The 12,678-nt window shown below is 47.4% G+C and overlaps 3 protein-coding genes across 3 annotated transcripts in view; 2 read left to right on the forward strand and 1 right to left on the reverse strand.

Moving 5' to 3' along the window:
• Positions 1-518: 518 nt before the first annotated feature.
• mrps11 (mitochondrial ribosomal protein S11) lies at positions 519-3,083 on the reverse strand. The gene is made up of 6 exons (XM_084475831.1): positions 2,898-3,083; positions 2,253-2,357; positions 1,918-2,016; positions 1,636-1,765; positions 1,053-1,118; positions 519-708 (listed from the first exon to the last, which is right to left on the reverse strand). The coding sequence occupies exons 1-6, from the start codon at positions 2,951-2,953 to the stop codon at positions 601-603; spliced, it is 564 nt and encodes a 187-aa protein (XP_084331957.1). The 5' UTR covers positions 2,954-3,083; the 3' UTR covers positions 519-600.
• A 246-nt stretch (positions 3,084-3,329) lies between these two features.
• Positions 3,330-5,918, forward strand: mrpl46 (mitochondrial ribosomal protein L46). The gene is made up of 4 exons (XM_084476626.1): positions 3,330-3,570; positions 4,007-4,211; positions 4,809-4,979; positions 5,642-5,918. Exons 1-4 carry the CDS (start codon positions 3,331-3,333, stop codon positions 5,884-5,886), a joined length of 861 nt encoding a protein of 286 aa, XP_084332752.1. The 5' UTR covers position 3,330; the 3' UTR covers positions 5,887-5,918.
• Positions 5,919-10,563: 4,645 nt separating this feature from the next.
• ntrk3b (neurotrophic tyrosine kinase, receptor, type 3b) overlaps positions 10,564-12,678 on the forward strand; it is a gene marked incomplete at both ends in the record, with an annotated part of 18,857 nt that continues 16,742 nt past the window's right edge. The window contains one exon of the mRNA XM_084475858.1: positions 10,564-10,793. Within this exon, the coding sequence (XP_084331984.1) occupies positions 10,564-10,793 (230 nt within the window). The remainder of the gene's footprint in view (positions 10,794-12,678) is intronic.

A 12,678-nucleotide genomic window follows, 5' to 3' on the forward strand; every position in this document is an offset into this window, starting at 1 on the left:
TAGTTTAAACACCAGACTAGCTTCTAGATTAAACACCAGACTAGCTCCTAGTTTAAACCCCAGACTAGCTCCTAGTTTAAACACCAGACTAGCTTCTAGATTAAACACCAGACTAGCTCCTAGTTTAAACCCCAGACTAGCTCCTAGTTTAAATACCAACCCAGACTAGCTTCTAGATTAAACACCAGACTAGCTCCTAGTTTAAACACCAGACTAGCTCCTAGTTTAAATACCAACCCAGACTAGCTCCTAGTTTAAACCCCAGACTAGCTCCTAGTGAACACCTGCTGACACCTCCAGTGGTTCCCTTGGATTAAATTAAGGTTTGTCTTTCATCGAGGAACTAGCAGCTAAACAGTGAGATGCTCATCTAGCATAAAGAATTGACCTCTGACGTGATTTTATGATTTAATATGCCTAGTTCCTTTGATATGAAGACGAAGGAACTAAAGAAGTGCAGCTTCTGTTTGTGCTCGACTCGAGTGTGTACTTCCACATATAACTCCACACCAGCAAAGTAGTGAAAAACATTTAAATTTATTTGCATATTATAAACACAACCCCACACAAGCCCCTCCAGTACAACATGGTTTGGTCCACTCAGATCCTCCTGGCTTTGCGTGGGCGACAGCCATTGTGGGGGACAGGGGTGTTGTCTGTGATGGAGACCACCTCGATACCGCCCATACTCAGACCTTTAATAGCAGACTGGAGAGAAAGGGCCACTGTTAGATAACATCAGAGCAAAGTGAGATACATATATTATATTTTCCTATCTGGGAATTTCAAGTACATAATACGAATAAGTGAAGAGTACATTTTATATATATAGAGGGCTGACTATTTAAAGAACATGAAGGTGAGGGAGTTGTGTAGGACGTGATGACGGAGGATGAGGAGAGGGGACTGATTACTATGAGTGGAGGGGATGAATATGATGAGGAAGAGGAGGAGGTGGTGATGATGACTATAAAGGAGGTTGTTGTGGTGATTAGGTGATATAGGAAGAGGAGGTGATGACTTTGAGGGAGGGAGGTGGTGTAGAGACGTACCAAACGCCCCGGCCCGAGACCCTTCACCACGACGCGTACGTAGGTGACGCCCTTAGCCACGGCTTTCTGTTGGAAGACAGGGCACAACGTTAGCACGTTAGCTCGCTAGTTAGAAGTTAGCCCCTGGCTTTAACAGGCGCGCTCCTTGTAGCTTTTTGTTGCATGACCAACCCTAGGTTAGCATGTTAGCAGGTAGGTACAGGTGGTTGGCGCCTGTTAGCTGCTAGCTCCTACTGTCTATTTCTATTAAGGATGTTCCAGTGTGTACCCTATGCTAAAGGAGATTAAAAAGGAAGCATTGAAGCTCCTTTCCTTATCACTTAGAGAATTCTAACAGCTTTTATCATGGCTGCACCTTCGATGCTACCGGGTAATTTCACTCCGTTAGGAAGCGTCCAAAGCAGAAGACTATTCGACCGCAGCCCAACACTAGGTTGGCTACAGTAGGTTAGCGCCTGTTTTAGATAACCCTGCGCTCCATCACAGAATCCAGCCCATGATAAGACGTGTCAGAGGATCCTCACGGTTACTTAAGCGCCGTCGTGTTTAGATAAAGCCGTGGGTTATTATGGGATGTCGTCACCATGGCAGCAGAGTGTCCCGCGGTCTGCGCGGCGATGGGCGTCGACTTCTTGATGTTCTTGAAGCCCTCGGTCCCGCACGACGTCCTGACCAATGACAGGCCAGCGCTGTCCGTGACCTGGACGTGAGTACTGCCCGCGACAACGCGAACCATTAATATTACAGAACCATAAATATTACAGAACTAGTCAAACTAGAGAACTATTTATACTACAGAGACTACAGAGTACCACAGCGACCCCCGAGAATGAATGACAGACGCAGCTGGTCCAGCGTTTCTTACTTGTTGTAAGTGGCCTTGATGTGAGCGATGGGCAGCTGGTCAAACTTATGCCCCGCCCACCGGAGACTGCTGTCTTGGCCGGGCAGTGGTGGGTACAGACTGGCCGAAAGGAGAACACATGATTCACGTGGTATTAGAAACAGGATTAAACAGGTAAAAGTGACAAATATAAAACCCTATATAAAAGTAATGACAAATGTGTACATCAACTAGGAGTATACATAAGGTATAATTAACTATTCAATTTATATATTAAACACATTGAAGACATTTCAGATCTGCTCAGGTCTTTGCGTTAATGTCTGTATGGCGAGCGGTCGTTATTAAAGCGGTACCTGAAGTCCTTGGCCGGCTCCTTTGCGCCCCCTGTGGCCGCCGGCGGCTCCTGCTGCCCGGCGGCGCTGGTGCCCACTGCCCGCTGCAGAGCGACAGCCCCCCGGCTACACCAAGAGTCCACCCAGGAATAAAAACACCTCATCAATACTCACTCTTAGAATAGGCTAAAGCTTGACAATTAATGCGTGTTAACTCTTAGACTAAGAGTTTATGAATGGAAGTACAACAATAACAGTAGGCCTACTAGTACAAACATTTAAGCCTGATGGAAGTGGTTCCGAGATAGAGTACAAAGTGATCTCCATTCAACTGGGCTGCTGCGTATGAACCAAGTTAATATGAACGTTAATCACATGTATGAATCATGTTAATATGGAGGGAACAGTTGTATGAACCATGTTAATATGAAACATGTTCAACAAACGTATGATTCATGTGTGTTATGTGTGTAACTATCCAACTGTCCAATGTTTTAATATAACAGATATAAACCATAAGAACGAATGGCATGATGCATCCGTATAACTATCCAACTATCCTTGTAATATAATGACATCGACTTTAAGAATGAATTGCATTAATCTGTAGAAATAAACATCTTATAACCGAAGGGTTAAGTAACACTGTGGTTTAAGTGTGATTACCTGGAGCAGCACACCTTCTGTAGAGAGCCCAGCAACGAAGCGTTCAGCTTCAACATGATTCACGCGTTCACTCTTGGGGTTATCATATATGATCTGATGCCATAGGGTTTGATAATAGGTGATATTCGGTGATTTTATGTGATGTTTGTCCGAGCAGCTCAACAACACGCTGACATTGAAGCAGGCCCGCTGGGTCGGGTCCAAGTCCTCGGGGGGGCAACTGAATACTCCCTCACTACACCTTACATCATATTAAGATATGTTTGTATTCAGCACAGATGGAACGGCGTGTAAATATTGTAACGGATTGTAAAGTAGTTTCAATTAAACCTCGGAAGAGCGTTAGTTTCCTACAACATGATTATGTTTTGAGACCACCCCTTTGTCTCCTTTAATGAACTCGTCCGCCGCAAGGACTTGTGGGAGAAGCAAGATGTCAGCGCCCGTGGTGAGAATGGCAGGTCGCTGTTTCCATCAACTCTATAAACTCTCCACCTCCGCCGGACGCCTTGCGGCCGGTGAGACGGGGATCGTCCGCCGGTTCTCCCGGGCCGCGGGTCAACATGCGGCGGAGCCCTGGAGGCTGCTGGGGGCGGCGTGCGTGCAGCGGCTGGCGGTCATCTCGGAGGACCAGAGGCCGCTGGAGGCCAAGTTCTCTGAGCTGATGCACCAGGTACCATCACGGGGTTAGGGGCTGGGGACGAGCCGGTCCGGTCTGGAGTGTGTTAAGGTTGGGCGTTAGGGAGGGTGCATGTTAGGGGGGATCAAAGTGTTACGGTGATACCGGTTAGAGGTGCTGTGGGGTTAGTGTTAGTGTTAGGGTTGGTTGACCAGGTGTAGCTGGTGGAGTGTTAGAGGTTAGGTGTAGAGGTTATCATCAGAGGTAAGTGGTACTAGGAGGTTATGGTTAGGTACGTGTTAGAGGTTCGTTCGTTTTAAGGTAAGTGTTATGGCTTTGTGTCAGTGTTTGAAGCCAGCGTTGTAGGTCAGTGTTAAGGGTTAGAGTTGGGTTTTTGAGGTTATGACTGTTGGCGGGGGGGTTAGGGTTTTGTGTGGTGTGCTCGGTCTGTTGATGGCGGGTAGGCGTTGATGTGGCCGATGTGTTTCAGATGGAGCTGGAGCGCAGCCTGATGTCGGACCACGAGCTCCGTCTCCTTGACGACAAAGAGAGGCTGAGGAGGAGGCAGGCGGTGGACTATGACTCGGACGAGGAGGAGGAGGCGGACCGCGACCAGGACATCGTTCTGACCCAGGACCTGGAGGACGCCTGGGAGCAGAGGCTCAAGGGGTTCACCACCCAGCCCCGGGCCCGAGGTGAGCCGTCGCATCGGGGGCGCGTGGTGTGGTTTGTGTCGAGGTGTCCGTGTCGGGTTATGGGTCCATTTGTAGGCACGCCCCCTTTTGGTCGTAGTATAAACCTTCCCACTCTGAGAGGAGACCGAGTTCAGTGAGGCCGACCGTACGACTCGACCACAAAAAAGGCTGCGCCCGTAGAGAGATTTGTTTTCTTTGTATTCGTACCACGTTGGTCGTTTCAATGTCGATTTCAAATGCTCTTACACACTTGACTACATTGCTACTTTAATCCTGTCACCAATGTATGCATCGCACGGCCTCCCTGTGCGTGCAGTGCAATGTAAAGTTGTGTTGTTTGTTTTCAAGCTGGTTTGCTAAAGAGGCTAATGTAGCTAACCGTGACTAGCCAATGACAAACGGTGAAACGCTGAAGTGCTGCAAGCCAGGAAATGACGTCACGTTCTCGCTAGAAACCGGTCGGACGTACCGGAGTACCGCACAACTGGATAGCACCATGATTCACACAACACCATGAGGTGTTGTGTTATCCGAGTGTTGTGTTGTGTTATCCAGATGTTGTGTTGTGTTATCCAGATGTTGCGTTGTGTTTTCCAGGCGTGGTGGATGCCAGTGTGGAGCGGGCGGACCGCTGTCTGGCCGAGCCGCTGCTCCTCCTCACCCAGCAGGAGGTGGGGCCCGAGAGGCTGTGGCTGCTGCCCCAGACCCCCTGGGAGGCTGGGGAGACCCTGAAGACCACGGCCCAGAGAGCACTCGCCTCCACACCTGGTGATCAGTCACAGCATTCTTTATTTATAACCTCGACCCCAGTTGATATGCAGAGAGAGAGAGAGAGAGAGAGAGAGAGAGAGAGAGAGAGAGAGAGAGAGAGAGAGAGAGAGAGAGAGAGAGAGAGAGAGAGAGAGAGAGAGAGAGAGAGAGAGAGAGAGAGAGAGAGAGAGAGAGAGAGAGAGAGAGAGAGAGAGAGAGATGAATAATGTATGATAATAGAAGGGGCATAGCAATGTTCCAGACACATTTGCATATGAAGCCCCCTTGCTTTCTCTTGGTTGATGTATGAGCCAACCAACTGACTTGACAACGCATCAGCGAGCGATTAGTCTAGAAGAGATTCTAGACAAGAACCTATAGCGTTGAATATATAGCGTACAACACATCGGGAACAGATGTCTAAATCTCATCTCATACATTAGTGATGAAGATGTAATGATGATGTAATGCGTGTCTGGTTCGCAGGTCTAGACGTGATGATGATGTAATGATGATGTAATGATGATGTAATGCGTGTCTGGTTTGCAGGTCTAGACGTGATGATGTAATGATGATGTAATGATGATGTAATGCGTGTTTGGTTTGCAGGTCTAGACGTGATGATGTAATGATGATGTAATGATGATGTAATGATGATGTAATGCGTGTCTGGTTCGCAGGTCTAGACGTGCAGACGGTCTTCCTGGGCAACGCCCCCTGCGGCCTCTTTAAGTACCGGATGCCCCGGTCGGTGCGGGGCAGCGAGGGCGTCACGGGGGTCAAGGTGTTCTTCTTCAAGGCCGTGCTGAGCGGACCCCTCCCCCCTCCAGCGCCCTCCTCCCTCTGGGTCAGGAGGAGTGAACTCAAGGACTACCTGAAGCCGTCCTACCTGGATAAGATCAGGCCCTTCCTCCTCCACCTCTGACCCCAAGACACCTACCCTCTCCTTGACCTCTGACCCCAAGACACCTACCCTCTCCTTGACCCCTGACCTCTGACCCCAAGACACCTACCCTGTCCTTTACCACCTGACCTCTGACCCCAAGACACCTACCCTCTCCTTGACCCCTGACCTCTGACCCCAAGACACCTACCCTGTCCTTTACCACCTGACCTCTGACCCCAAGACACCTACCCTGTCCTTTACCACCTGACCTCTGACCCCAAGACACCTACCCTCTCCTTTACCACCTGACCTCTGACCCCAAGACACCTACCCTCTCCTTGACCCCTGACCTCTGACCCCAAGACACCTACCCTGTCCTTTACCACCTGACCTCTGACCCCAAGACACCTACCCTGTCCTTTACCACCTGACCTCTGACCCCAAGACACCTACCCTCTCCTTTACCACCTGACCTCTGACCCCAAGACACCAACCCTCTCCTTGACCCCTGACCTCTGACCCCAAGACACCTACCCTCTCCAAGAAACCTACCCTCTCCTTGACCCTATGACACCTACCCTCTCCTTGACCTCTGACCCTATGATCCCTACCCTACCCTCTCCTTGACCCCTGACCCTTACATCTACCCTCTCCTACATGTGTGCTATGTTCTGTTATTTTAGATTTTGTACAAAAACGCATCCAGGAAAAAGAAAATAAAGGTTTCATCATTCAAAAAGTGGATCAGGTTGTCTGTAGAAACGGAACAAAAACACACATATATATATATATATATATATATATATATATATATATATATATATATATATACATACAGGTTTCTGTCAGCCAGGCTATGAGGATTACCTTCCTCTTACCGGAGAACTCCAGTGATTTTTAACCCCATTATTGTTTTCCTGAGGGTCACCCCATATTGAGGGAAGCTAAAAACCAGACGAAAATTGATTAGACCAAGCCAGAGAGCTGCACTGGCTGCCGGCGCTACAGAATAATTATAACGCTAACCTATGGCGGCAAGCTCTTTATCCGCTTTTGGGGCTTCTAAACACATTCAGAATACCATTCCAAGACATGTAACACGAGCTGGTTCCTTACGAGACACCACCGTGCTCATTTAACTCAAATAGTGTGGCGAAACAGTATAAACTTTGTGTTTTTGCATGTAAACACTCACCGCAGGTTACCCCGTGGACATATCCAGAAAGCCCTTACCAGCCGATAGCAGAACGGATGCGCGTGGATGCACAGCCACTGGCTAGTGGCTGGGAACGCATCCTTTAAGCTATTATGAGGAAGGAACAGCCTCATAGCCTGGCTATAAAGAAAGGTAAATACTCATGGCTATAGAGAAAGGTACAGACTCATGGCTATAGAGAAAGGTACAGACTCGTAGAGAAAGGTACAGACTCATAGCTGTAGAGAAAGGTACACACTCATAGCTATAGAGAAAGGTACACACTTATAGCCTGGTAATAGAGAAAGGTTCAGACATCCCTAATATTAATACACTTCCATCTGCCGGGAGAGATACAAGAAAGGCCAGAACAAGCTATCCTAAAATATTGACCTATTCGACCGAACACAGCATGCTTCCCATTTCAGATGCTTCAATTATTTATGTCTATACACTATAGCTCACTATACACCGCAAACCCAACACATGTTCTACCTTTAGCATGGCAGGTGGGGCTTTCACACTGAGTGAATGAAGGGGAGGGGTTATCTGTTTGTGTTTTTGTGAGAGAGGACTGCATGTTCTTTAGGTAATGAGCAATCTAATAGTTGTCCCCGTACTAGCGTAGATGACTATCTTTCTGCTGTTTTGGATCTCTGTTCTCTCCACATCTCAGTGGTCATTAAAGATGAATCATGGTTATTTCCAGGCATGGCTAAAAGCCCAGCCGGCGATGTGCTTTTGGAGAGCTGGAGGTTAAGGGTCATGAGAGCTGTCACCAGGCACTCCCTCTACACATACTTTCATTTGGTCACACTCTCTGCAAAGACCCCTCCCACCATCTCTCCATCCACCTGACTCCACTGCAGCAAAACCTGGATTTTCTGGATTTGGGGAGTTGTCAATCCCTGTTCTAACAAAGGAGAGGAGAAGAGAGGAGGGGAGGGGGGAGGAGGAGAGAGGAGAGGAGAGGGGGGAGGAGTAGAGGGGGGATTGAGTAGTAGTAGTAGTAGTAGTAGTAGTACAGGAGATAAGGAGAGGAGGAGAGAGGAGAAGTAGAGACAAGAGGAAATGAGGAGAGGAGAGGAGAGCCAGAGGCGAGTAGGAGCGAGAAGACGAGGGAGGGAAGAGGAGAGAAAGGATGAGAAAAGGAGGAGAGGAGATGAGGGGAGGAGAGAAGGAGAGGAGGAGAAGAGAGGAGGTGAGGAGAGAGGAGAGAGAAGATAAGGAGAGAGGAGTGGGGGAGGGAGAAGAGGAGGGAGGAGTATGGAAAAAGAGAGAAGGGATGTGAAGAGGAGGAGAGGAGGAGGGAAGAGGGAGGAGAGAAGGAGAGGGGAGACGAGAGAGGGGAGAGAAGAGAGAGGTGAGGAGGAAATAGATGAGGAGAGGAGAGGAAAGAGGAGAGGAGGAGACGAGGAGAGGACAAAGGAGTAGGGAGGAGGAGAGAGTTGTGATAGTAGGCTTGTTAATGATGAAGAGTGGACATCTGATGAAGGTCATTCAGGTTAAAAAGGGTTTAGCGTTAAAGGATTTACTTTTGAGGGATTTCCTCCCAGCAGCTGTTTAAACGTCCACATTAAACACCGTGGATGATTGGATGCAGGCGGACATTAGCACGTCTGTGTTGATCTGCTGCTTTACTGGATTGGTTGCGCTGGACGTTACCTTCACACACTCACACACTCACCCTCTCACTCTCTCACCTGGTTAGCTCAGAGTTCCCCTCTGGTCTGTAGTCTCTACTGTTCCATTATCCAAATTCTCTCTCTGTCTCTCTCTCTCTGTCTCTCTCTCTCTCTATCTCTCTCTCTCTCTCTCTGTGTCTCCAACTACCTCTCTCTCCCTCTGTCTCTCTCTCTCTTTCTGTCTACAACCCCCCCCCCCCTCTCTCTATCTCTCTCTCTCTCTCTCTCTCTCTCTCTGTGTCTCCAACTCCCTCTCTCTGTCTCTCTCTTTCTATCGCTCTCTCTCTCTCTCTGTCTCTCTCTCTGTCTCTCTTTCTCTCTCTCTCTCACTGTCTCACAGCAGTAGCTATACTGTCTCTTAAGGCAGGCGACCAGTTTCCGTCTTGTCTCCCTCACTGTGGTGGTTTGGTTCTCTGCTACAGTGAGTTTGACGGCCGTCTTTTATGATATTCAGTTTTCCGTGTGTCTCCAGTTCTGTTTGGGAGTTCAGGAGTTCACGTTTGTTCAGTTTTTCACAACAGTAGTCGGCTAAACCATCTCCTCTCCTCTCCTCCGCTATCTTCTCCTCTCCTCCTCTCTCCTCTCCTCCTCTCTCCTCCTCCTCTCCTCTCCTCCTCTCATCTCCTCCCCTGTACTCTCCTCCTCTCCCCTCCTCCTCCTCCCTTCTCCTCTCTCCTCTCCTCCTCTCTCCTCTCCTCTCTCCTCTCCTCTCCTCCTCTCCTCCTCTCCTCTCCTCTCCTCCCCTGTACTCTCCTCCTCTCCCCTCCTCCTCCTCCCTTCTCCTCTCTCCTCCTCCTCTCCTCCTCTCTCCTCTCCTCCCCTGTACTCTCCTCCTCTCCCCTCCTCCTCCTCCCTTCTCCTCCTCTCCCCTCCTCCTCCTCCCTTCTCCTCTTTCCTCTCCTCCTCTCTCCTCTCCTCTCCTCCTCTCCCCTCCTCCTCTCTCCTCTCCTCCTCTCCCCTCCTCCTCTCTCCTCTCCTCCTCTCTCCTCTCCTCCTCTCTCCTTCCTCTATGTATCTCCTCAGCATGTAACCCGGTCTTACGACATCTGTAACTATGGTTATCTGGTGTCAGGAAATCTGTAACCATGGTTACCCTGTGTCAGGACAGCTGTAATCATGGTTACCCGTTCTCAGGAATGCTGAAACCATGGTTACCTGGACTCAGGTCCGCTAATAGTATGGTTACCTACATACATACATAAATTGATATATACAAACAGTATATTATACAACTACAGAGAAACCCCTATATCTGCTATAAATACTATATCATAATAACTACAGAGATATTACTATATCTACATTGTATACTACTGCATCTATTATAAATACTACTAATTAATAGTTACTATATATATACCTATATATATATATATAAACATATGTATAAACTTATGTATATGGTTATGTGATGGGCTGGGTCGGATGGCCTTATATGGTCAGTCTGTCCGGCCGTCGCCTGACTGACCGACACACGTCAGAGCGCTAGAGGTGGTCTTCGCCTGGATCTCATCCGTTCATACCGTCTCTGGTGCTCGTGTTGTCGGCTGCTAGGTGTGAGGAGGGTCGCGCCCTGGGGTGAAAATACTCCGGATCATCCCTACGGCATCCCAAAAAAGATTCTCTTCATTTGAATGTTGGCAAAGCGAGTATCAGACCGTGGACACTACATCTAATGAGGCGAATACCGTTCAGGATTTAAACGCTCCACCACCTCCTCTCATCCTCTCTCCTCCACCTCTCTCTCTCCTACCTCTCTCTCTCTCCTTCACCTCACTCTCTCCTCTACCTCTCTCCACCTCTGCGGTGCTCAGGGACTCCCTCCCGGGTGAAGTTATGGCTTGGTGTTGGTGGTGCTGGTGGAGGATCGTTTTCATGATGAGCATCTTCCGTCATTACCGGAGCGCCATGCTGGACTGCCCGCCAAGCTGTATCTGTTCCCCGGAGGAAGTGTTCTGTAACCGGTCTGACAGCGACCGCTTCTTCCCGCTGCTTGCCGTCCAACAGCCGGCGAGCAACGGATCAACTGGCGACATGGAGGACCTGTTCACCAACATCACTTCCATGTGAGAATTTCCCATATATATATATATATATATATATATATATATATGATATATTTACACATACACACACGAATAGCCTACAAAGAATATTGGCCTAGTATTAATACTGTAGGCTACTGTATCTCATAGTTATAGATGTATTATTTTTTTGTATAAATAGTAGTATTCATAGTAGATATAGTGATATTAATAATGGATATAGTAGTATATATAGTATATATCTCATATATTATTTAAAGAGTATATATCATTGTATTTATAGTAGCTATAGTAGTATAAATGGTGTAGATCATATTGTATTTATACTATATTTAGTAATTTATATAGTGTATTTATCATAGTATTTTTAGTAGTATATCATAGTCATGCTGGAGATTTAACCAGGTCTTTTAATTAATGATTTCATCGTAGAGAATACGTATATGATATTTTAAAAATATATTTTATCATTTTTTTAATATATATTTTATAAAAAATATAATTAAGAAAGTTTGCATCCTTTGAATAACTTGCTCTCATATTGATATCTGCCTCATGCATTTTAATACTAGCCATTTTCAGGCCACCAAAATACTTTGAGCATTGTCAGCGATTCAATTATTCATATTGATAACCCCACCGACAGCAGTACCGAAGATGCTTTGTGACATGTATAATTTGGGATGTGACACGACCCGTCCACTGCAAGGGATCGCACTAGATTGAATTATGTCCAAAGGTCTTATTATTTCTAAGGCTGATGTCTGTTATAACTCGCATGCATGTTGGAACAGATCTCAAAATGGTCTATCAGCGAGAACGCACTCAATTTGGCCGCGGTCAATGATCTTGTGTATAGTTTCAGCTCTAAAACTACAAATACGATGAATGCAATTGCACCAACAAAGGTTAAACCAATCTCTGGGAAGAAAAAATAAGAAAATCCTCATCAGTAAAACCCCAGCTAAAGGGATTGTCGGATTGCTGAACGCAAAACAGACGTTTACAGAGATACTTTTTATCTATATTTATTTGGAATTGAAAAAAACATTTTTTTATCAACCAAAATGTATTTATTAAATTTGTTTTCGATCATTAATTTTTTTGCATCGAGACGGAATCGTTTTAGAGAGAATCGCGATGCATCGAAGAATCTATTATTTTTCCCACCCCTATTTGTATGCCAGTACCATCATCTTGAATCTGATGCGAGCTACTACAGGGAGCCAGTGGAGGTCCCTGAAGAGGGGGTCACATGGGAGAATTTAGGTAGGTTGAACACGAGGCGCGCTGCCGCGTTCTGGATACGCAAAGGTTTAACCACGGAGGCAGGGAGTCCAGCCAGGAGCGAGTTGCAGTAGTCGAGGCGGGAGATGACCAGCGCTTGGACTAGGAGTTTCTGGCAGTTGGAGTAGGAGATACATTGATATTCTCGACAGTGACCAGTAAGTCCATGTGTGGGCAATCTTTCCCTGGCATTAGGAGGAGCTCAGTCTTGTTGTCCAAGTGCTGACGTCTGCCAGACATTCAGATATCAGGTTTTTGTCAGAGGAGGGGAAAGAGAGGAATAGATGAGTGTCGTCAGCGTAGCAGTGATAGGAAAAACCGTGCGATGTAATTACACAGCAGGGGCCCCAGTACAGAGCCTTGAGGGACACCAGTGTCAAGCGTGCAAGGTTTGGGCAAGGAGCCATTCCATGTTACCTGATAGGTGCAATTCGTCAGGTAGGATGTGAACCAGGATAGGGCAGATTCAGCAATGCCAAGTTTGGCCAGAGTGGCGAGGAGGATCTGGTGGTTCACCGTGTCAAATGCTGCGGACAGGTCTCAGGGACGAGGCTCTGGCAGCACGGAGGGACTCAGTCACTCTACTACCAGATACACTACAGATACTCAACCGCTCTCT

The sequence above is a fragment of the Micromesistius poutassou genome (genome assembly GCF_964030765.1).
Source record: "Micromesistius poutassou genome assembly, chromosome: 12".
NCBI classification, from domain to species: Eukaryota; Metazoa; Chordata; class Actinopteri; order Gadiformes; family Gadidae; genus Micromesistius; species Micromesistius poutassou.